The 25,579-nt window shown below is 44.1% G+C and overlaps 1 protein-coding gene across 3 annotated transcripts; it reads left to right on the top strand.

Annotated features, from left to right (window-relative positions):
- The first annotated feature begins 1,181 nt into the window (after positions 1–1,181).
- Positions 1,182–24,891, top strand: rcc1 (regulator of chromosome condensation 1). 3 transcript variants are annotated; one of them, XM_041212083.1, is made up of 10 exons: positions 1,182–1,250; positions 2,805–2,898; positions 9,879–10,069; positions 16,033–16,212; positions 18,573–18,669; positions 19,499–19,621; positions 19,925–20,077; positions 20,733–20,852; positions 23,980–24,132; positions 24,290–24,891. In XM_041212083.1, exons 2-10 carry the CDS (start codon positions 2,820–2,822, stop codon positions 24,463–24,465), a joined length of 1,272 nt encoding a protein of 423 aa, XP_041068017.1. In that variant the 5' UTR covers positions 1,182–1,250; positions 2,805–2,819; the 3' UTR covers positions 24,466–24,891. The 3 variants fall into 3 exon arrangements, with proteins under 3 accessions (XP_041068017.1, XP_041068015.1, XP_041068016.1); XM_041212081.1 differs by having other exon boundaries at positions 1,182–1,267; XM_041212082.1 differs by lacking the exon at positions 1,182–1,250 and adding an exon at positions 1,740–2,043.
- The last annotated feature ends 688 nt before the right edge of the window (positions 24,892–25,579 follow it).

Here is a 25,579-nt window from a genome sequence, read left to right as displayed (position 1 = left end):
GAAAATGATGGAGGGGTGGATTGGAAGCAAAATTAATAAATTTTTCAGGTCCAGATGAGAGCATGAAGTGGCACCGAAGCAGTCATCGATGTAGCGGAGAAAGAGTTGTGGGAGGGGGCCTGAGTAGGACTGGAACAAGGAATGTTCCACATACCACATAAAGAGACAGGCATAAGTGGGGCCCATGCGGGTACTCATAGCCACACCTTTTATTTGGAGGAAGTGAGTCGAGTTGAAGGAGAAATTGTTCAGTGTGAGAACAAGTTCAGCCAGACGGAGGAGAGTAGTGGTGGATGGGGATTGTTCGGGCCTCTGTTCGAGGAAGAAGTGGAGTGCCCTCAGACCATCCTGGTGGGGGATGGAGGTGTAGAGGGATTGGACATCCATGGTGAAGAGGGGGTGGTTGGGGCCAGGGAACTGGAAATTATTGATATGATGTAGGGTGTCAGAGGAATCGCGGATGTAGGCGGGAAGAGACTGGACAAGGGGAGAGAGAATGGAGTCAAGATAGCAAGCAATGAGTTCCGTGGGGCAGGAACAGGCTGACATGATCGGTCTGCCGAGACAGTCCTGTTTGTGGATTTTGGGTAGGAGGTCTTCGTCATCCAGTTCAGTTTCTGGTCAATGGCAAACCCCATGATGTTGTTAGTGGGGGATTCAGAGTTGGTAATGCCATTGGATATCAAGGGGAGATGGTTATTGCCCAGCAATTGTGTGGTGTAAATCCTAATTGACACTTATCAGCACAAATCTGAATGTTGCCCAGGTCTTTCTGCATTTCGGCACAGACTGTTTCAGTATCTGAGGAATGGTACTGCATTTTTTGTAAAGCTAGTGCGTAGCAGAATCTATAGTGGAAATCTCGGACTATGAATATTATTTTGTGTCATTTGAAATCCTCAGTAGAAAATTAAAGTTTATTTAACTCGCCTCACATTAAAATCTATAATGTCTAGATGGACTTTGGGAAACATTGGTGAAGTTGCTGAAGTGAACTGCAATACTTTAACAAACTGTAGCATTGGAAAATGACAGGCGTGAGCATATGGCAGCAGCTGTATGACAATGTGGCCCCTTGTACTGGGCAGAGTCTTTGGCTCCAGTGAATCCATTCCTCCCGCTGCTTCCGCATCCATTTCAAACTACGCGGGCTCCGATCTCCGGGCATGCGCCGGTGTTTGTCAGTGGCGTTGGAAAGGAGAGAGGGGAAAAAAAAGCACAGTGTGCGAGTGAACGGTGGCGGCAGGCAGGTCAGTGAGAGGAAATGGTAAATATATTGTTCCCTTTAATAATAGGAATAGCAAAGCTGTTTTAAATCATTAAATGGAGGGTCTCCGAATGCCGTGTATCCCAACGTTCCAACTTAGAACGTTGTGTATCCCCCGCAACGTTCCAGCTCCGAATGCCATGTATCCCAACGTTCCAACTCAGAACGTTGTGTATCCCCCCCCAACGTTCCAGATCCAAATGCCGTGTATCCCAACGCTCTGACCAGTGTGTGTGTACGTTCTCTTTTTGAACTTTCGGTCGGAGCGCGGAGCCCCCATTCCAGCCCCCCTCTCTTCCCTTTTCGGTATCATTTTTGTGCGGCGGGCCACAGACTCCGTCCCCTATGTTTCTGGGAGCGCGTTCCAGTTTTAATTCTCTCCTCCGGGACTGCACTCGCCCCCATTGTCAAATCGCGGTATTCAGTGTCCCCCCCCCACCCGGTGTAATGCCTCTCCCGTGCGTTAGAGGTCCGGGCATGGCGTTTGTAGTCTTATTTGCTTGTGAATAAAGTTGTTTTTGGAAAGAAAAGTTTGCCCGGGGACGCGGGATTTTTTAAAAGTCGCGGGCTTGGGGGAGTCTCGGGTGATTCCCAGCCAGGCTCCCGTTTGACTGCTACCGGTTATTTTGACTGTTGGCTCGCTGGCTGCTGCCATTGCCTAGGCCTGTGCTGTTGGAACAGCCAGAATAATCGTTTGGGACTCTCCGACCTTGTTGCAGTATTCGTGTATTTTTCTTTATTTATTAACTCGCTCTCGCCACACTTACAAGAAAGAGGTTTGTATTTTAAGTTTTGGGCTTAGCTGGTTTGTTGGATGGCGAGAGACGTAAAATTTTAGGCCCAGAGATATTTTTCTCTCTGAGCGGGCAGTTTGAATGATAGTTTCCTTTTTTGGTTTGTCTTCAGGGGCCAGCTTGCACAGTGGCGTTACTGAGAATAATCAGGATTTCTAAGGTTTTTTTTTATATATATACACCAATGTTTGATATTGTGACGAAAGAACCGGAGAGAGATGAGATGAGATTTTTTTTCTCTGCACAGCTGGTTGCGATGATCTGCAGTGTACTGCCTGAAAGGAGGGTGGAGACAGTTTAAGTCGAAAAAGGAATTGGATATAAACTCGAAGGAAAAAGCTGCAGGGTTATGGGGAGGGGGCAGAGTGTTTCGAAAGCTGCAGAGGCACCAAGGGCTGAATGGCCTCCTGTGTTGTCTCTTCTGCTTGAAGATATAGTCGGCTGCTGTATCTGAATTGAAACTGATACCTTGCAAGTCATAAGACACTTGCCGTGGATTCTGATCGCAGATCAGTAACCTATTAAAATATACTTCAGAACAGTCACAATATAGGGAAGCACTGCTGTTTATAACGATTAAGGCTAATTAAAAAACTTTGAAGAAGGGTGGGTGTTCTGACAGATTCTTTTTAAACTGATGGTCATCAGGAATACACCATCACAAAAGCATGGTGTAGCTAAATCTCAGATGTCATCAGTCATGCATATGTATTTCACTTCAACTGAATATTGTTGCTTGACAGGAATTTCAGAATACAATGCCAGGAAAAAGGTCAGTGAAAAGGTCAAAAGATAATGAGGAGAAAACGCAAGGTGACGAAAGTAAAAAATTAAAGAGTGAGTATATTCATTCACTTTGTGAATCACTAGTTTACAACTCACCTGGATTCCTCTATTGTTATTGGCTGGGTTCTGTATATATATATATATATATATATAAAATAGCTAATATTCATTATTTTAAACTTTTGGTAAAGTATTAAAAATATCTCACAGAAGTAAAATGATTTCAGCTTGATTAACAGATACACATCTGTTGGAACTCTCCATTGGTTTGCTGTGCTGCTCACACTGTTGCAGCTAGCATTTGTTTAGAGAGGGCTCAAACCCCATGTTGGAGTGGAGGGAAAGGGGTTAAGTAAGGCTTGTTTTGGGATCGCTGTTGCTCTGAGTTGACAGGTGCCTGGTGATAGAAGTGCGGAGACCAGTCAGGAGATCTGTATGCTGGATTCAGTAAGGTAATATTGGAACCAGAAAGACCCCTGATGCCAGCGAGCATTACGAAAGATTGAGGGTGAGAAGCCCAGATTGATGGGTGGTTAAAACCTGTCTCGAGGGTCTGGGATTGTTGCCACTTATCAGTGCCCCAGCAGACTGCTGGCTGGGCAAGTAATGTGGAGATTACTGCACTCTGTGCTCTGCTGTGCGCTTTTAGCTAGCAGTACCCATGTACATTCTTGACACTCACCTAAGCCATGACTATTTTCCCACATACACCTAAACTCTTGGGAATAACTGGGGTTTACAACAAGAGGGCCAGCATTCTGTATTGGGTAAGGAAAGACCTGTTTGATTCACACAGGTTGGATTCATATTCAGGTGTGAATTGGAGATTCTCGGATGCATTGATTTGTTTCTAAATGTGTCAAAAATTTAGCCATTCAAAATAAAATGTAAATTTTAACACAGACTGACACACTAGGCATGGCGTTCCACGCTCAGTGGGTAGCAGTTTTGCTTCTGACAGAGGGTTGTGGATTCCAGCCCCACATCTGTCATTGGGAAATTGTTGGAATCCATTATTAAGGAAGTAGTAATGGGGCATTTGGAAAATCAAAATGCAATCCATCAGAGTCAGCATGGTTTTATGAAGAATAAATTGTGTTTGACTAATTTGCTAGAGTTCTTTGAAGATGTGACAAGCAAAGTGGATAATGGGGATCCTGCAGATGTAGTATATCTGGACTTCCAGAAGGCCTTTGATAAGGTGCCACACAAAAGATTAGATCTCATGGAGTTAGGGTTAATATGTTAGCTTGGATAGAGGATTGGCTAACCAACAGAAAGCAGAGAGTCGGGATAAATGGGTCTTTTTCTGGATGGCAAGCTGTAACTAGTGGGGTGCCACAGGGTTCAGTCCTTGGGCCCCAACTAGAAGGTACTATAGCTAAACACCAAAATAGGTAGGAAAGTAAGTTGCAATGAAGAAATAAGAAATTTACAAATGGATATGGACAGGTTAGGTGAATGGGCCAAAATCTGGCAGATGGAGTTTAACGTGGCTAAGTGTGAGGTTATTCATTTTGGTCGGAAGAATAAAAAAGCGACTTATTATTTAAAAGGAGAGAAACTTCAGAATGCTTCAGTGCAGAGGGTTCTGGGTGTCCTCATGCATGAATTGCTGAAAGCTAGTGTACAGGTAATAAGGAAGGCAAATGGAATTTTGGCATTTATTGCTAAAGGAATACAGTATAAAAATAGGGAAGTGTTGTTGCAACTGTACAAGGCATTGGTGAGACTGCACCTGGAGTACTGTGCACAGTTTTGGTCCCTTTACTTGAGGAAAGGTGTAGCTGCACTGGAGGCGGTTCAGAGGAGGTTCACTAGATTGATTCCAGAGATGTGGGGCTTGTCTTATGAGGAGAGATTGAGCAGTTTAGGCCTATACTTGCTAGAGTTTAGAAGGATGAGAGGTATATAAGATGCTAAAGGGGATAGACAAAGTAGACGTGGAGTGGATGTTCCCCCTTCTAGGCATTCTAGAATTAGAGGCCGCAGTTTTAGGCTAAGTAGTGCTAGATTTAAATCAGAGACGAGGTGGAATTACTTTTCTCAAAGGGTCGTGAATCTGTGGAATTCATTACCTCAAACTGCAGTGGATGCCAGGACGCTGAATAAATTTAAGGAGGAGATAGACAGATTTTTAATTAGTAACGGGTTGAAAGGTTATGGGGCAAGATCGGGAAATTGGAGTTGAGGCCGAAATGAGATCAGCCATGATCGTAATGAATGGCAGGGCAGGCTCGAGGGGCTGAATTGCCTACTCCTGCTCCTAGTTCTTATGTTCTTATAGAGACTTGAGAACAAAAATCTTGTTTGATGCCCTGGTGCAGCACTGAGGGGGGTGCGATCTTTCCACTGAGATTTTAAATTGCGACTCCCACATATTCTCTGAGATGGATGTTAAAAGATCCCAGGGCACTATTTCACAAAAGAGCAGGGGAGTTCTCCTGGCCAATATTTATCCCTCAATCAACATCACAAATATAGGGTATATGATTGTTAATATTTTGCAGCATTGAGAGCTTCCTGTGCACAAATTAGCTGCAGGATTTCCTATGTTAGAGCAGTGACTATGTTTTAAAAGTACTTCATTGGCTGTAAAGCGCTTTGGGATGTCCTGTGGTCATGAAAGGTGCTGTACGAATGCAAGCCTTGTTTGAAATGCGGTATATGGTACTGAGCTGTGTAGAACAGGGTGGCCCCACATTGTGGAATGGCTCTGCTCTGTTGTGCTGGGGGAGACTTGGATGAGGAGAGGGGAGTGAAATGCTTTGTCCTTGTGGCATAAGGTATGTGGCATTTCAAAACCATGAGAGGTTCTTTATAAAACCTTTGTAAAAGTTTCAGGGGAAGGTGATTAGAAGCTGGAAGAATATGCAGACATGTGGCCTTTTATTGAAGTGCATGCTTCAGCTGGTTTTCGAATAGTGGGAAAAACGGAAATCTCAAATCCAAACTCCAATTATACCCAATAATTGCATTGTCTTCATTATACATTGCATCCTGTGTTGGAGATAGGCCTGTAGAGTAATCTATAACAGACACATTTATAGACTCTGTGTAAATGCAAGTTGTTATTATTGATCTTGCCACTAGATTGGCAAACATCACATATTCCATGCTGTATTCACAGCGTATTCATGAACGCTGCACATGCACAGTTTTTACTCATTTCCCTATCTTCTGCCTGTTACAAGTGGGCCAATCTGGAACCAGTGGCTTTCAACACAGTTGCTGGCCTCTTTGCATTCTCATTCGCTTAGCAATAGAAACTGAGCATTGGGATAAACTAGTCAGTTGTATGTTCCTTTGGTTAATCAACAATTAATCATCATTTCTGAAATCTCCAACAGATCACAGAATGGTCAATCCATTGTGTATCTGTGGTTTGGACGGCCTGGGGTGTAGGTTCCAACATACAAATGGACTGAGAAAGGCCGAAGCTCTGTTAACCAGTTCTGTGTTGTGGGCAGTGACTGTTTAAACTGCTCCAGCATCACTGACCTGCTTTGTGATGTCTGCAAACTCTACTGATGAGGTTTGCTGCTTTTTTGTAAATGTTACCATGACAATCTATGTATCACACTGTTCCTACTTTCCTGCATCACAAGAGCATGACCTCTCTGGGGTTGGTGGGGGCCCTTTTTTGTCTGGATGTATCTATGACATTGCAGCTTCAAGTCCCTGTGTGTTGGTCTTGCTGTCTAGTGATACAGTCTCTCAGTTATCCCCCAAATGCCAACGGAAAGTAACCTTGTGCCTTTGACAGCGTGGCAGACTTTGTATACTTGGGTTGTACATTCCTGCGTAAAGCTCTCAATTTTCACTGCTGGTACCAATGGCTAGAAAAGCTGTATCAATTTATACTTGCCCCTTGCTTTAACTGTAAGCACCATGAGCTGGAAGATCATTGTACCTTTATAGAAGTCTACTTGCAATGGAAGGGTAAGTAACAAAGCAACTTAGCTTCGTAGTAGGGCGAGACCCATTTAAAATATAAGGTTTGATTCAGTTGGTTAGTCTTCATCCAGACAGCAGACTGTGCACTCCCCAGAGGGGAAGAGGGTCAATTAAGCCAGCATTCTTGCCCCAATACAAAAACAAAATACCATTAGAAATCTGAAATAAAAGCAAAAAAAAAATGCTGGAAATATTCAGGTCTGACAGCATCTGCGGAAAGAGAGGCAAAGTTGGCCTTTCACAGTGATGACTATCAGAAACTGCTGAGTGTTTCCAGCACTTTCTGTCTTCATTCTTGCCCCAACAGCTATTCCATGAAATAAAAACAAAGTGCTGGAAAAACTCAGCAGGTTTGCCAGCATCTGTGGAGAGAGAAACAGAGTTGACGTTTCAAGTCGAATATGACTCTTCATGACTCTGTTTCCCTCTCCACAGACGCTGCCAGACCTCAGCTTTTCCAGAACTTTTTATTTCGGGTCTCCAGCATCCACAGTATTTTACTTTTATTTGAGCTATTCCATGAATCCTGTTTAAGCAGAACCAGGGTTGAACCTTGCTGTGATGCCCTCCATGGTTAAATTACTTTTCCTCAGCACTTTACAGCCAGTGATGTACTTTCGAAAAGTAGCCATTGTAATGTGGGAATTCTGCCTATGGCCATTCTGCCCATAGCATTCCTCCTCCAGACAGTAATGTGATCATGACCGAGAATTTGTTTTTGTGATTTTGATTGAGAGAGATTCTCAAAAGGGAGCGTGGGCCAATTAGTTGAGGAGATGGATGGGCCTGGGTCCTTATCTCTGCTAAGGCTAGCTTCTGTAGATGATTTGTCCTATTGCATGAAATTACCGTGCGGGATGGTTTGAAGATTCTTGCCTTTCTAGATATTTGTTGTAGTTGGAGGGAGCATTTTCAGCTGGAGTTGAAGCGTATCGCTGGGAACTCCAGCCCTCCACTTCTCCAGATCTCTGCACTCCTGCAATTCCAGCCTCTTACGTGCCCCTGTTTTCATTGCTTCATGATCGGTGGCTGTGCCATTAGCTGCCTATGTCTTGACTCTGGAATTCACTCCCCAATCCTCCTCCTCTCCATCCCTTGCTTCTTAAAATCACCTGCCTTAGTATCTCCTTATGTGGCTTACTGTCAGCATTTATGAAGTGTTTTATAAGGTGCTATATAAATGTAAAACAAAAACAGAATTACCTGGAAAAACTCAGCAGGTCTGGCAGCATCGGCGGAGAAGAAAAGAGTTGACGTTTCGAGTCCTCATGACCCTTCGACAGAACTTGAGTTCGAGTCCAGGAAAGAGCTGAAATATAAGCTGGTTTAAGGTGTGTGTGTGGGGGGCGGAGAGATAGAGAGACAGAGAGGTGGAGGGGGTTGGTGTGGTTGTAGGGACAAACAAGCAGTGATAGAAGCAGATCATCATCAAAAGATGTAGTCTGTTGGAGTAGGGGGTCGGTTTTTTTTTTAACTTGCTGAGTGTTAAAAGTGGAGCATTCACTTGAATTCATTTCCATACGTTTACCTTGATGTGAGGTATAATCAGCAGACACCCGGTCAGGCCTCAATCTTCAAAACAAGGTGAACAAGCTTCTTATGGTGATGTCCAGGGCTGCTCTGAGTGGAGGGAGGTCAGATGTGAAGATGGCAATTCCTTTAGTTGGCAGCAACCAGCTGTCCTGAGGTGAAGTAAATGAAGCCATTGGCAATCAGAGATCGTGTGTCTGAACTTGACCTCCTGTCTCCCTGAAGCTCCGGTATCAAGGCTGCTGGGTGAGTGAGGGTGACGCTTGGCCCACGAGGACTAATGCAGTAAGAGACAAATGGGCACTGACTAGCCTTTGGACCACAGTGCCTCATTAACGCTTTATTCATTCGTGGAATCTGGGCATTGCTGGCTAGTCAGGCATTGGCCATTTCTAATTGCCCTTGAGAAAATGGTGGTGTGTCATCTTTTTGAATCACTGCAGCCCATGTGCTGTTGGCATGCGCATAGTGTTGTTAAGAAGGGAGTTCCAGGTTTCTAACTCCGTGATGGTGATGGAACAGTGATATACCAAGTCAGCATGATATGGGCTCTCGCTTTTCATTGTGCTTGATATCCACAACCTCCCTCTGCTGTTGTGCATTGGTCACTGAGGACGAGTCAATGTAAACAGACACACCATCAGTTTTTATTTTGTCGGCTTATTCACCTTTCCCGAAGGTGCTGAAGTTTTCTTGAGTATGATTGCTCAAATCCCAGATGCCCTTTGTCATTGTTTTCCATGGGCGAGCCTAGGCAGTGACTAATAAAGGGCTAATCGACTGCAGGGGTCATTACACCCATCCACACAGGAGTGTACTTTCCATTGGGGGCCTCTGGGTAATGATCAGCACTGGGATCCCAGGCTATCCATTTGCCTCTGCTCCAGAGTTAAAAGGGTTTTCTCAGCTGCTGACATCATTGACATTCTCAAGTAGAACCTTGATGCTGCTGGTTCTGGGGAAGCCATTTGTAAGGATGTGGTGACATTGGTGCAGTGCTAAAAAGCAAGCCGATTTAATTTGAAACTCCCAAATATGGATTATGCAAGAAGAAGTGGCCCGAGGAATAGGTTGTTCAGCATCTCTATCTTGTTTTGCCCCATTGAATTTGATCATGGCAGATCTGTATCTGAACTCCATTTACCTGCCTTAATTTTGTAACCTTTAATACCCTTGCCTAACAAAGACATATCAGTCTCTGCTTTGGTATTTTTAATTGACTAGCAGCCTCAATAGTTTTTTTGCGGGGGAGAGAGAGAGCTCCAGACTTCCACTACCATTTTTGTGAAGAAAGGCTTCCCAACAATACCCCTGAAGGGCCCACCTCTCATTTTAAGAGTGATCCAGCCCCGCCCATGTTTCTGCATTTCCCCACCTCCTCTATGTAGACTATCAACCCCTTTAAATCACCTTAAACGCCACCTTAGATCATGCCTTTAATTCTCTATGCTCAAGGGAATACCAACCTAGTCTATGTGGCTCTTCTCGTCGATTATGTGCTTTTTGATGATGATGGAAACCCAGTTTGCTTTTCCTTCCTGCAGTCTCGCATTCTTCACATGGGACGATCCCTGGGATTGTCCTGACGCTGGGCCAGGGCGATGTTGGTCAACTCGGTCTCGGAGAAAACGTGATGGAGAGGAAGAAACCCGCCTTTGTCAAGCTATTGACAGAGAAAATAGTGCAGGTGGAGGCTGGGGGAATGCACACCGTCTGCCTCGGGGTGTCAGGCAGCGTAAGTACTGAAGGAATGCCCAGCATTTATGTCATGTCTTTCACAACATCAGTGCGCCCCAAAGCGGTTTACAGCCACTGAAGTATTTTCTGATGTGTAGTAATGTAGGAAATGTGGCAGTCGAATGGCACACAGCAAGCTCCACCCAAGCGGCAACATGATAAATGCCCAGATAAACTTTTTTTAGTGATGGTCGAGCAATAAAATGTTGGTCAGGGCAGAGGGAGAAATTTCTTGCTCTTCTTCGAAATAATGCCATGAGTACTTTTATGTCCAGCTATGAGGGCAGACAGTTCATCAATAAAATGGCTCCCCTGACAGTGCAACACTCTCTGTTCTTGCATTGGCGTGTCAGTCTTAAATGTCAATTGGCCTAGCATCCAAAGCCTGAGAAAGTTCACACCTACATGGGATAGAAACAGGAAATGCTGGAAAAACTCGGCATGTCTGGCAGCAGTTGTGGAGAGAGAAACAGAGTTAAATGTTTTGAGTCTGTTTGACTCTTCAGAGCTGAAGAGAGGTAGAAATGTGATTTAATTTCTACCTCTCTTCAGCTCTGAAGAATAAAGTCATACGGACTCGAAGTGTTAACTCTCTCTCTCCACAGATGTTGTCAGACCTGCCGAGTTTTTCCAGCATTTTCTGTTTTATTTCAGATTCCCAGCATCTGCAGTATTTTGCTTGTATTTCACTCCTAAAGGGCCCAGCTCTAATTTTATGTTATGCCTCCTTGTTTTGGATTCCTCCGCCTGAGGAAATATATTGGAGATCATTAACAGTCACTCCTGTAGCTTTGGATTAATTAAAGAAAGCCACCATAGATTTGTTAAAGAAAAAAGCAAAATACTGCAGATGCTGGAAATCTGAACAAAAACAGAAAATGCTGAAAAAACTCAGCAGGCCTGACTGCATCTGTGGAGAGAGAAACAAAGTTGACGTTTCGAGTCCGTATGCTCTGAAGAAGGGTCATACGGACTCAAAACATCAACTTTCTCCACAGATGCTGTCAGACCTGCTGAGTTTTTCCAGCATTTTCGGTTTTGTTAAAACTAAATTGTGTTTAAGTAATTTGATTTCATGTTTTGATGAGGTAACAAAGACGGTTGATTGAGGGTAATATGATGTATGTGAGCTTCCAAAAGGCGTTTGATACAATGCCAGATAACGAGGACAAAGTTGAAGCCTGTGGAACGAAAAAGGCAGTGGCAGCATGAATAGGAAGTTGGCTCAGTGATAGGAAACCGTACTGGTGAACGGCTTTTTTTTGGACTGGGACAAGGCAGACAGTGCGGTTCCCCATGAGTTCATACTAGAATGACTGCTTTTCTTGGGTCTACAATTTTTGTGAGTAGGTTAGTGATAGCCCTCAGGAGGACGCAGACAGACTGCTGGTAAGGGCGGGCAGGTGGTAGATGATACTTAATGCCGAAAAGCCTGAAGGTAGGAAAATGAGGAAAGGCATTGTAAAGTAAAGGGTACAATTCTGTAGGGAGTTAAGGAGCAGAGAGGCCCGGGGGCAGTTAGGGTGGTTATTGCACACAATCATTGAAGGTGGAAGTCCAGTTTGAGAAAGTGGTTAAAAAGGCTTAGAGGGTCCTGGGTTTCATAAAAAACCATAGAGGGAAAAAGCAAGGTGAATCTTTATAAAACACAGGTTTGGCTTCAACTGGAATATTGTGTCTGATCCTGGGCACAGCACTTTAGGAAGGATGGGAAGGCTGTTGAGAGGGTGCAGAAAAGATTCAAGAGAACGATCCCAGAGATGAGGAACTTCAGTTATGAGGATAGTTTGGCGAAGCTGGTGCTGTTTCTCCTTGGGGAAAAGATGGTTGAGTGGAGATTTGACAAAAGTGTTGAAAATCAGCTCTTAACAGAAAGGGAGAAACATTTCCCAGTGGGAGCTGAGGTAAGATGCATGGCATTTGAACCAATGGCAACAAGAGGAAAAACCTTTACACAGTGAATGGGTAGGATCTGGAATGCCTATGAGTGTGGTGGAGACAGATTCAACTGTGGCTTTCAAAAGGGAATTGAATAAGCACCTGTAGCACTTGTTGGGCTACAGGGAAAGGGCAGGGGAGTGGGGCTCGCTGCATTGCTATTGCAGAATGCTGACATGAACGTGCCAGGTTAAATGAAAAAGAGTCATTCGGACTCGAAACGCTAACTATTTTTCTTTCCACGGATGCTGTTAGACCTGCTGTTTTTCCAGCATTTTCTGTTTTTGTTTCAGATTTCCAGTATCTGCAGTATTTTGTTTTTATCCAGGTTAAATGGCCTCCTTCTGCCATTCTTTAAAATAGTTCCTCTCTATCTGCCCCTTCCAAGATCAATCTATCTTCCCTGATCTGTGGCGCAGTCTGAATACAGTACTCCTCGATGGCTCTAAAGCAATAATGACTTCACTTCAAATTAACTCATTGGCTGTGAAGTGCTTTGGAATACCCTAAGGACCTGAAAGGTGCTATATAAATGCAAATTTTTCCTTAATGGCTAATGGTTCCCTGTGGTTGAAAAGTAATTGTATTTCATGGGAGTTGCTGATGGCTCAGAAATGCAAATGATAACATTTCAATCTGTTTAATCAGTTGCAACATACTGGACGTTGGATTTCCCATTGACTGTGAATAGGTGAGAAATTTCAGCCAGGGAGTGAGAATTAGGGCTGTCATTCAGATTCCATTCACTTGCCTTTATAAGGTGAGAAGAGCCCCATTGTGAACCTATATGAAGAGCATTAATACTTAATGCATTAGTAGCCATGCATACTGTTGAACTTGGTGCCCAGAATGTAGAGATTTACTTGTAACAAAAACAAAAATACATGGAAAAACTCAGCAGGTCTGACAGCATCTGCAGAGAGGAATATAATTAACGTTTCGAATCCATATGACTCCTCACCAGAACTAAGGAAAAATAGAAAAGAGGTAAAATATAAGCTGGTTTAGGGGGAGGGGCGGTGCGGTGGGACAAGTAGAGCTGGCTAGAGGGCCAGTGATAGGTGGAGATTGTTAAAAGATGTCATAGACAAAAGGACAAAGAGGTGATGATGGTGATATTAGCTAAAAGATGTGCTAACGGTGACATTAGAAAGCAGGATGAGCAAGGTACAGATAGCCCCAGTGGGGGTGGGGGGAAGGGAATGAAATAGGCTAAAAGGTAGAGGTAAAAGAATGCATGGAAATGTTTTTGTTTTGGATTTCTAGCATCTGCAGGTTTTTGCTTTTATAATGTATGGCAATACATTTCAAAATAATGGAAACAGGTGGGAAAAGAAATATATATAAATTATTGGAAAAAGGGGGATCGGAAAGGGGGTGGGGATGGAGGAGAGAATATTCAGCCCGGAAGGCTGTAAAGTGCCTAGTCGGAAGATGAGGTGCTGTTCTTCCAGTTTGTGTTCAACTTCACTGGAACATTCCGCAGGGATCGTTCCCTCTGGGACACCCTGGTCCACTCCTCCATCACCCCCTACACCTCAACTCCCTCCCACGGCACCTTCCCATGCAACCGCAGAAGGTGCAACACCTGCCCCTTTACTTGCCCCCTCCTCACCATCCAAGAGCCCAAACACTCCTTTCAAGTGAAGCAGCATTTCACTTGCATTTCCCTCAACTTAGTCTACTGCATTCGCTGTTCCCAATGTGGTCTCCTCTACATTGGAGAGACCAAACGCAGACTGGGTGGCCGCTTTGCGGAACACCTTCGGTCTGTCCGTAAGCATGATCCAGATCTCCCTGTTGCTTGCCACGCACCGCCCTGCTGTCATGCCCACATGTCTGTCCTTGGCCTGCTGCAATGTTCCAGTGAAGCTCAATGCAAACTGGAGGAACAGCACCTCATCTTCCGACTAGGCACTTTACAGCCTTTCGGACTGAATATTGAGTTCAACAATTTTAGATCATGAACTCTCACCTCCATCCCCATCCTCTTTCCGATCCCCCCCTTTTCCAATAATTTATATATATTTTTCTTTTCCCACCTACTTCCATTATTTTTAAATGTATTTCCATCCATTGTTTTATCTCTACCTTTTAGCCTTTTTCGATCCCTTCCCCCCACCCCACCCCCACTAGGACTATCTGTACCTTGCTCGTTCTGCTTTCTACCCTTAGTGTTACCATTAGCACATTTTTTAGCTGATATCACCAACATCAATAACTCTTTGTCCTTTTGTCTATGACATCTTTTGGCAATCTCCACCTATCAATGGCCCTATATCCAGCTCTACCTGTTCTCCCCCCCCCACCTTAAACCAGCTTATATTTCACCTCTTTTCTATTTTTCTTTAGTTCTGTTGAAGAGTCATACGGACTCAAAACGTTAACTGTGTTCCTCTCTGCAGATGCTGTCAGACCTGCTGAGTTTTTCCAGCTATTTTTGTTATTGTTTCAGATTTCCAGCATCCGCAGTTTTTTGCTTTTATCTGAGATTTACTTGTATCCTCCCACCATCAACCCAGTGACAAACTGTCCTTTGAAATTCTCAGCGCAAGGCAAATTGCTGATTCCTAATCATGTGGTTGGGTCCTTTTTAATTTATAACCTTTATGCTAATAATAATGGTGTATTGCTGCTGTGATCGTTGTTCATGTATGCTTTTAGAATGCAGTGACAGAAGGAGTATTGTATCTGTACAGCACAGCTGCAAGTACCAGATAGATGCTGTGGCCACGAGCAGGTCAGAGGCTGGGAATCCTCTAGCGAGTAACTCCCCATAACCTGTCCACCATCTACAAGCCACAAGTCAGGTGTGTAATGGAATACTCTCCACGTGTCTGGATGAGTGCAGCTGCCACAACACTTGAGAAGTGTGACGTCCTGGATAAAGCAGACCGATTGATTGGTACCCCATCCACCACCTTCAACCTTCACTCCCTCCATTGCTGCCCCACAGTGGCAGCTTTTAATATCATCTACAAGATGCACTGCAGTAACTCACCAAGTCTCTGTTGAAAGCACCTTCCAAGCCCGCGACCATTATTACCCAGAAGGACAAGGGCAGCAAACATGGGAACACCACCACCTGCAAGTTCCCCTCCAAGCTACACTCCACCCTCACTTGGAAATATATCGCTGTTCCTTCACTGTCGCTGGATCAAAATCCTGGAACTCCCTCCCTAACAGCACTCTGGGTGTACCTACGCTACATGGACTGCAGGTTCGAGAAGGCAGCTCACCACCACCTTCTCAAGGCCAATTAGGGATGGGCAATAAGTGCTGGCCTTGCCAGTGATGCTCACATCTCATGTATGAATACAAAAAAAATTGTACATGTCCCTGACCTCAACTTGCATAATAAAATTCATCCAGTGCCCTCCCATGATAGTGTATTTTGTGTTAACAACCTGAACAAAGACTGGCTTCAACCCTATGTGTTATGGGGAAAGAACAGGAGAGTGGGGCTAACTGGATAGCTCTACGTAAAAGCTAGCGCAAGCATGATGGACCAAATGGCCACCTTTAGCGTTGTATCATTTAGAATTTTTGATTCTGAAAGCGTCAAATATTGGGAAAACGGGAGCTAACGTTTTGTCAGAGCTGGATGAAATGAGAATACCTGAAGCATTAACTTTTCTACCTGCTCCTCAGATGCTGGCAGGCTTGAGTGTTTCCACCATTTTCTGTTTTTTTTTTTGTTTGTGAATGAAATAAGGATTTGCATTTATATAGCACCTTTCACAACCTCGATGTCCCAAAGAGCTTTACAGCCAATGGAGTACTTTTTGAAGTGTAGTAATGTAGGAAAGACGGCAGCCAATTCATCCACAATAAGCTCCCGCAAACAGCAATGAGATAAATGACCAGAGCGTCTCTTTTTACTGATGATGGTTGAGAGGTGAATGTTGACCAGGACTCTAGGGAGAACTCCAATGGTTAGGAATGACCCCATTTAAGGCTGTGCTGATTGTTTGTACCTAGTGTTGATGGATAACCCTGACTTTGTTTCTTTTGTGCCCTCAGGTTTACACATTTGGCTGCAATGATGAAGGTGCTCTCGGTCGTGATACATCGCAGGATGGGTCAGATATGGTCCCTGCTCGGATTGCACTCAACGAGCACGTGGTGCAGGTTTCTGCCGGTGACAGTCACAGTGCGGCTCTGACTGATGTCGGCCAAGTCTATATCTGGGGCTCCTTCAGGGTAAGTCACGAGAGGGGATGTTTAATACAGGCTTTCAAAGGTGAGCGGGTTTGGAGGATCAGATAGGGAAAAATTGTTTCCACTGGCAGGAGGGTCAGTAACTCGAGGACACAGATTTAAGGTAATTGACAAGAGAACCAGACGGTTCGGAGATGAGAAATAAAAACAAAAAATGCTGGAAAAATTCAGCAAGTCTGGCAGCATCTATGGAGAGAGAAACAGAGTTAACATTTTGAGTCCAATATGACTCTTTGGAACTGATTCTGAGATTAGACTTTTTTTTAAATATGCCAAGTTGTTGTGATTTAGAATGCACTGTATGAAAGGCTGGTGGAAACCGATTCAGCAGTAACATTCCGAAGAGAATCGGATAAATGCTTGTAAAGGCAGAATCTGCAGTGCTGTGGGGAAAAGTGGTGGAGCGGGATGAATTGGCTAGCTCCTTCAGAAAGCAGGCTTGGTTGTCTGAATGACCTCTTTCTGTGGTACAGAATCCTATTTAAGATAATTGGTGTAAAATCTGGCAAGAGGGAGGAATGAGACTTTGTTTTTTTCACTGAGAGTTGTTCTGATCTGAATATACTGCCTGAAAGGGAGGCAGAAGCAGATTCAATTCCTTTCAAAAAGGAATTGGATGTAACCTTGAAAGGAGAAGTTTGCAGGATTGTGGGAAAAGTGCAAGGGAATGGAACTAATTGGATAGCTGTTTTGAAGAGCCAGCTTAAACATGATGGGCTGAGCGAACTCTTCCTGCGCTGTATGATTCTAGTTAATTTTCTCATTGCCAATCCTTGTTGGGGGACCAAGCAGAAGTGGACATTCTTCACGTCAATCTAAGGAGTGAGTAATAGAGTCATTGGAGCCAACTATTTCATAATTCTGTCTGGAGGGAAAGCAGTAAACGTTTAATCCACACACACACGGTTGCGGAAATTTGGATCTCTCTCTCTCTGCCCCCCCGCCCCCGCCCCCCCCAAAAAAAAACTATGAATGCTGGGGCCTCAATTCAAATTTTTGGAACTTTGATCGATTTGATGAGCAAATCTGCTCTCGAAGAATTTTGACAAAAGGAAAGTGTGTGGTGAATAGTATTCCTGTTGGCTGCATTTAGGGCGAAAGCTACAATCTCTCAGATGCAGGACAAATTGGTTCCTCAACTCATTTGTGCCCTTCTGTATAAGAACTTTTAACAGGGGTTTGATGTATGGATGAGGATGTGAACTTAGGGCAGGACCCGCTGACTATTTTAATGCATTGGAATAGTTTTGAATACATATTTAATTAAAGTTAGATCCTTGTGATAGAGTAATTTTCTTTCTTTCTCGTTATTAATTTCTATATTTTTTTAATGAATGAACAATGTACCCAAAACATATTTCCGTGTGGATAATAAAGGTGAAGTGAATTGATAGGCCATTGTTGGGTAAGCATATTAGGGATGTGAAACAAAGGCAGGCAAATGGAATTAAGGTTTAATTCAGCCATGATCTCATTGAATGGCAGAACAGGCTTAGAGCCTTATTGACCTCCTCCTCTCCTAAAAACCTGATTTATCCTCTGTCGATATCCAAAGTTCCTCGTGAGCAGAGTTGGGAACCCTGTCTGGTTTGTCCCTTGCTAGCCAAGGGGAAATGTTGTTTGTCAGAACTGCCCAAAGAGATCCAGGTGTTTGTTTATTGAAGATAAATAAGAAAAAGACCTGAATTGATATAGCATATATATTTATATAGCGTTATATATTTGTGGCTGCTGGAAGTCCCAAAATGCTTTACAGCCAGTGAAACTCTTCTAATTTCTGGTCACTGTTTACATGGAGGAAGTGCAGCAGCAAACGTCTGCAGAACAAGCTCCCACAAACACTAATGTGGTAGATGCTCAATTATTGGAGGGATGAATATTGGCCAGGGAACTGGGCAACGCTTCCCTACTTTTATTCAAAATAGTGCCATGGGACCTTTTTGTGCCTACTTAATAGAGCTGTCAGGCCCTTGGTCTTGTTAAAAAGGTGGCACTTCTGACAGTTGCAGCACTCCCTCAGCATTAGGCGTGCCAGTCTGGATTTTGTGGTCAGGTCTCTGAAGTGGGACTTATACCCATGACCTATTGACTCGGGTGAGAGTGTTAGCTACTGAGCCAGGTCTGACACCTGACTTTTATATTTTCTCCTTCTGGTGCTGTCAATTCATGGATTTCCATCTTTTTTTTTAAATTGTAGTTTTTCCAGCGTTATCAGCTTTTATTACTACAAAAATTGTAGAGTTTTTTTGTCTTTTTTCTCATGGGGCACTGTACATTTTCGGAAATGGTTGCATAGATTTGATGTCCGTGCTTAACTTGTGCTTAAATGTGGATTCCCACAGGATAACAATGGAGTTATAGGACTGCTGGAGCCCATGAAGACCAGCTTTTTTCCGCAGAAAGTCCCTCTCGATGTTCCAATAGTTAAGATCGCCTCAGGTGAGACAGCTTTACTTCCGGTATAGTTTGATCCAGATGGACAAGGGGTTTCTGTATCAGGTACAGTGGGGTGAACTTTTCTTGGGAGGCTGGGGCAAAGATGAGGAACTGTATGAACCATTATATGCAGGTATTTCTTTTTCACTTGGTACATCTTGATATTTGCTGATTCTTATTTTTAATATGAACAGTTACAATTGCCACGTGGGTGACAATGATATTGCCGGTCGCCCTGAAAACTTTGACAGTTTCAACAGCTGCTGCAGCCTTTGTATTGTCAGCAGTGCCTCAGTGGGTAGCACTCTCACCTCGGAGTTAGAAGGTTGTGGGTTCAAGACCCCCTCAGAGCCTTGGACATAAGAATGGCTGACACTCCAGTGGAGTGTTGAGGGCATGCTGCACTGACAGATGAGGTGTGGACTTGCAAAATCCTACAACACTGTTTTGAAGATGAGCAGAGGTAGTTCTCTGAGGTGTCCTGGCTAGTATTTACCCCTTAACTTTTGTTTTAAAAGAAATTAGCTCGTCGTTAACACATTGCTATTTGTGGGAGCTTGCTGTGCACAAAATGGCTGTCGTGTTCCTTGCACTATTACACTTCATTGGCTGAAAAGTCCTTTGGGACATTCTGAGCTTGTGAAAGGGGCTATATAAGTGCACGTCTTTTCCCTTTTCTTGTTGTTGATGTGGCCACACTGATGTTGGGAAGTTCCAGGTTTTAGTCCCAGGCCGACCTCAGTGACTGGCGAATTGGCTCAGCTGTTTGAACACTCACGAACTCTTTTTGAATTATGTTGACCGAGGCTGTTTCTTTTGTTCTTCGTTTTAGGCAACGACCACCTGGCATTGCTATCTCTCGATGGTGACATTTACACCTCTGGCTGTGGTGAACAGGGGCAGCTCGGAAGAATTGCGGAATGCTTTACAAACCGGGGAGGAAGGCGGGGCCTAGGTAAATGTGGCGCTGATTCCTACAACGCCTGATAATCAGTAGCTGGCAATTTGGGTATGCTCCGCCTTTCAGTTAGAAAGCAGCAGAACTGTACTGCAACTCTAGGTACTCCGTATCCCTTGCATTGGATCCCACTTTGCCCAGTAAACTGACAAAGATTATGTTGCAATCCCAGCTTTCTTAACTTGAGTCAATAATTGATCAGGAACAGCAGCCCATTTAATGTGGTATCCATTACTGTCGAGATTATTAATGACATTTTGTTCAGTTTAATCATCAGTTATTCCTGTTTAATTTGCTCAGAGCGACTCCTGATTCCCAAGAGCCTGCATCTCAAAGCTAAGGGGAGTGGGAAGGTGAAATTTCGTGATGTTTTCTGCGGGGCATATTGTACGTTTGCGATTTCGAAGGAAGGACATGTCTACGGTTTTGGGCTGTCCAACTATCATCAGCTAGGTGAGCACAAATAGAAATGTTGCCTATAACTCAAAGTGTGCATGCAGCATGAAACAGCCTCAATAACAACAACAACTTGTATTTATGTAGCACCTTTTAATGCAGTGAAACATTCGAAGGTGCTTCGCAGGAGCATTATCAAGCAAAGTTTGACACCCAGTTGCATGCTTGGTCAAAAAGATGGATTTTATGAAGCTTCTCAAAGGAAGGAAGAGCGGTGGAGAGTTTTAGGGAGGGTATTCCAGAGTTTAAGGCCCAAGCTGCTGAAGGCATGGTTGTCAGTGGTGGAATAATGAAGATCGAGGATGCCCAAGAGGAATAGCAGTTGAGCTTTATCTTTACTGTGCTCCTTAATGTACACCTTATCTTTACTGTGCTGTAGAATATAGACCTTATCTTATCTTTACTCTGCTGTAGAATGTACACCTGTGGCTAGCAGAATGAGGATATGATCAGGCTCACCTGTGCTGCCTCTGCAGTTGAATAGTCTAACAATGCTCACTGATTTATGTATCAAGTTCCAGGAATAGGGGGTGGAATCGTTCCCGAGTAGGACTTGCTGCTTTCAGGAAAGATGTGGGATGAGAAGCAACAAACTGAAAGGAAAAAAAATGATGTTATGTGTGTTAGATGTGTTGTATTGTTTCTGCTGCAGGAACATCAGGCACAGCTCCCTGCTACTCAGCGCACAAATTAACTGCATTCAAGAACTCAACAAAGTCTTGGGTCAAATTCTCCGGTGGACAGCACCACACCTTGTGTTTGGACTCTGAAGGTGGGTGTTACTGTACAGGGGATAAAACTGCAGGAGATTAGTATGGCGGGAGGCTCCTTCCATTTCTTGCTCTCAGTTTTTCGCCTGCCTCTTTCTGGTTTTTATTGTCAAATTTGTTGACTCCACTGGCATCCCCATTGTATCAATGACCACCTGAGGGAGGTTCGCAGGAACTTGGTCCCACTGCATACCCAAAGCAGTCTCTCAATTCTGCACTTGCCCTTGTACTGATCAGAGTTACTGAACTGGTTTGTAGTGTTTATGTTACAGACTGGTGCTCCAAATAGCATTAATTGAATGCTTATGATGGCCATCTATTTGCCTGATATAAAGGCCAGCATTCCTTTAGCCTTTTGATTATTTTCTGCACCCGATCAGACATTTTAATAATTACCTCCATCACTGAATGTGGGCTGGGTAATGTTTTTGTCCCAGTTCGTCTGTTTGTCTCTGAACAATGCAATCTCAAAAACTAATGAGTGGATTTCAGTGAAACTTGCTATACGGATAAGCTATGGCCCAAGGAAGAACTGATGCATTTTTGGTGAAGATGTGGATCCCGATCCTGGAATTTTTTTAAGGGACCCGATAACATTGGGAGATCAGGCGAATTGACTTTAAAAATATATATCATGGGTTTTTCGAATTAGAATGTTGTCGATTGTTTTAGAATTTGTGGATTGCCTCAGATGTCAAAATGTGAGCCGAGTTTTCAGAGCAAATTATTGGATGTGGATTTTTTTTAAATGTATTCTTTCATGGGATGTGAGCGTCCCTGGCAACACCAGCGTTTCTTGCCTTAATTGCCCTTGAATTGGGTGGCTTACTAGGCCATTTCAGAGGGCGGTTAAGAGTCAACCACATTGCTGTGGATCCGGAGTTACATATAGGCCAGACCGGGTAGATTTCCTTCTCTAAAGGACACTAGTGATACAAATGGGTTTTTGTGACAATCAATAATTTCATGGTCACCATTTCTGAGACTAGCGTTCATTTCCATTTTTTTTCAATTGAATTTAAATTCCACCCACTGCTGTGGTGGGATTTGGATCCATATCCCTAGAGCAATTAGCCTTGGCCTCTGGATTACTAGTCCAGTGTGGTTACCACAACACCACTCGGTGAGATGGAAGCTCTTAATAAAAAGATTTATTTTTTCAGCTTTGTAGTAACAAAGCATCAACCAAACAGGGAAAATCATCGAGAAAGGGCTGTGTAATTGTAATAATGCTGGGTTAACAAAGAGTGGCGGAGGTCTGTGCTCCACTGAGCACCCTCTTGTTATATGTGTACCTGGACTTCGAGTCTCTTTAGACCTCCACAGTTTCTAACTTTTCCCAATTTAGGAAGTCCCCTGTTCTACCTGTTTTAATTCCAAAGTGGATGAGCTCACATTTGCCTACATTGAAACCCATTTGCCATGGTTTTGGCCATTCACTTAATATATCAGTATCTTTGTTAATTTATGCTTCCATCCATGCTGCTTACAGTGCTGTCTATCTTTGTATCCTCTGCCAATGTAGAAATGTGGTTTTCCATCCCATTATCTAAGTTGTTAATATTACAATGAGTAGCTGGGGCCCCAACACAGATCCTTGCAGGACACCAATAATCACATTCTGCTGTTCCTTCCTGTCTTGATACTAGTGCCTGTGCCCCATGAAATGGAAACCCTCTTTCCCACCTCATTCCTTTAGCTTTGTGCTCACCTCCTTAATCTTTGCCAGTTTGCACATTGCTCAGTTAATAAAACCAAGGTTGTAATGCTTGAAATTCTGTTTGTTGATTGAGCTCCTAGTTCCTGGAGCTCACCAGCAGGGTTTCTTGGCTACTCTTCCTTATGTTGTTGGTGCCAACATATGGACTAGATCCTCCTCCTTCCCTCCCCAATATCCTTCGAAGCTGATTTGAGATGTACCTTGTCCTGGCAGCAGACAGGAAGCATAGCACAGGATGCAGAGATCTTAATTGTGCTTACAAATACAGCCACAAATACAGATACCTATCCTCTAATTATTAATCCTTAACTGTTGAATACTACAGTGCATTTCACTCTGCCTCACCGTCCTTGCTTTCTTTGGACAACTTTCTCCAAGATGCCTGTTCCACATTCTGGCTGTGCTTCTGATAGTGTTTATCCAAAGCCTCACAGGTAACAAGTAGGTCAGTGCCTATATGTGACTCCAGTGTCAGACCAAGGTGATTGGCCCTTAACTCCCCTCTGAAGTAGCATAGTGAGCCACTCAGCTGTATCAAAGCAGTTACTACAGTTGCAAGAAGGTGGCTCAGCACCACTTTCTCAAGGGCAACTTGGGCTGGACAATAGATGCTGGCATTGAGAGTGTCACTCCTTCCCATTTCCAATAATTTATATAGATTTTTCTTTTCCCACTTACTTTCATTAATTTTAAATGTATTTCCATCCATTGTTTTATCTCTACCTTTTAGCCTTTTTTGATTCCTTCACCCCACCCACCCCCACTAGGGCTATCTGTACCTTGCTTGTCCTGCTTTCTACCCTTAATTAGCACATTCCTTTAGATAATATCACCACCGTCAGTACTTCTTTGTCCTTTTGTCTGTGACATCTTTTGGCTATCTCCACCTATCACTGGCCCTCTATCCAGCTCTACCTGTCTCCCCCCCCCCGCCCCGCCCCATCTGTTCCTCTCCGCAGATGCTGCCAGACCTGCTGAGTTTTTCCAGGTATTTTTGGTTTTGTTTTGGATTTCCAGCATCCGCAGTGTTTTGCTTTTATTTTTATAGATAAAATGAAACCCTTCTGACTTGGTGCTGAGGGCACAGTTACAAAGGCCAGGGATGAAGCTGGGCAAGCTGAATTCAAGGCAGCGAATCTCACCAAACTGTCACTGCCACCTTCCAATTGCCTGGTACCTGAGCAGTGTTTTCCATGGCACTGGGAGCAGACTTAACGTCTAGGCGTGTACTATTAGTGGGGGAGGGGGGAGTTGGTGGAGGAGAGTCGCAAGCCAACAATTAAACTACTTCTGCGATGCCAGGTTTGGATGGTAGAATGTCCCTTTCCAGGCAAGCTTGTTTTCATGTGCTTTTTTTAATCCTTTCTCGTTATAAATTCTGATCTTGTGTTTTTTTTAAAAAATAAAAGGTAAAGTGTACAGCTTGGGTCGAGCTGAGTACGGCCGTTTAGGTTTGGGAGAGCATGGGACAGAGAAGAGTTCACCTACCGTCATCCAAGGACTCCCTGTTATCACTGCAGTGGCTTGTGGGGCCTCTGTGAGTTATGCCGTCAGCAAGGATGGTAAGATTTTGCTTCCCCACCTCCCCCTGCCACCCCTTTATCAATCTCTGTCTTCTCCCCTCATAAAGTTATTGATTTGTTGCCGAGTTCACTCCCTGGGCTCTTGACGTGTGTTTTGTTCTCTTCCCCCCACCCCAACCCATGGTTGTTCTGCTAGGCCGTGCCTTTGCCTGGGGAATGGGAACGAACTTCCAGCTGAGCACAGGCAACGAGGAAGACGTGTGGAGCCCAATCCAGATGTCAGGCCAGCAGCTAGAGAACAGAGAGGTGCTGTCCATCTCCAGCGGGGGTCAGCACACTGCGTTACTCGTTACAGAGCGTGGGCAGAGCTGATGAAAGTGGCTCCCCCTACAAAAAAAAAACTACTACCGATAAAACCTCGACTGTAAAGACTGAGTGAGCCCTGCACTTTCCCCACTTGATTGCAATGCTTGGATACTACAGGAATAAACCGTTTTTTATTTTTGTTTGTTTGTATGTTTTCTGATGACCTGTTGGAGTTGAAATCCAATCCTGTACGCTTGTGTGCTCTGCAGTGTCATTTATCATTATTGCCAGCGACGTACGAACCTGGTCTGTCCTCACTTTGACATGTTGACCTTGCTGCAGATTTTACAGTAAAAGCCATTTTTTAAGAAATTAAATTTCAGTTCTGTTTGGGGAGAATGTTCGGGCAGGCAAGTCGATTGAAGAGGGGTTTAAAAAAAAGGAATTATTCTTTTAAAATCAAATAAATCTTTTTGTGATAGTTTTCTATAAGATTTTTGCATTTCTCATCCTTGTGTCACTTGACCGATTTTAGTAGTTTTCGGGGTTCAAGTGTTGAAGTGTGTTCAATTTCCTCTGTTAGTATCCCCATTATTGTGTTGACTTGCTCGCCCCTAGCCAAGCTGTTGCAGTACAGCTACAACACTGGCACGCAACCCTGCGGTGAGTAACTCGCCTCTTGACTCCCCAAAGCCTCTCCACCATCTACAAGGCACAAGTCAGGAGTGTGATAGAATACTCTCCACTTCCCTGGATGAGTGCAGCTCCCACAACACTCAAGAAGCTTGACACCATCCAGGACATAGCAGCCTGCTTGACTGGCATCCCATCCACAAACAGTCACTCCCTCCGCCACCTTGGCAGCAGTGTGTACCATCTTCAAGAGGCACTGCAGGAACTCACCAAGCTTCCTTAGACAACACCTCCCAAACCCACGACCCAATACCATCCAGAAGGACAAGGGCAGCAGATACATGGGAACACCACCACCTGCAAGTTCCCCTCCAAGCTGCACACCATCCTGACTTGGAAATATATCGCTGTTCCTTTACTGTTGTTGCGTCAAAATCCTGGAACTCCCTCCCTAACAGCATTGTGGGTGCACCTACGCCACATGGATTGCAGTGGTTCAAGAAGGCAGCTCACCACCACCTTCTCAAGGGAAAACTAGGGATGGACA

This window comes from Carcharodon carcharias, chromosome 19, assembly GCF_017639515.1.
Source record: "Carcharodon carcharias isolate sCarCar2 chromosome 19, sCarCar2.pri, whole genome shotgun sequence".
Taxonomy (NCBI): Eukaryota; Metazoa; Chordata; class Chondrichthyes; order Lamniformes; family Lamnidae; genus Carcharodon; species Carcharodon carcharias.
Note: the sequence above shows the minus strand (reverse complement) of the source record. Positions and strands in the feature narration are given on the sequence as shown.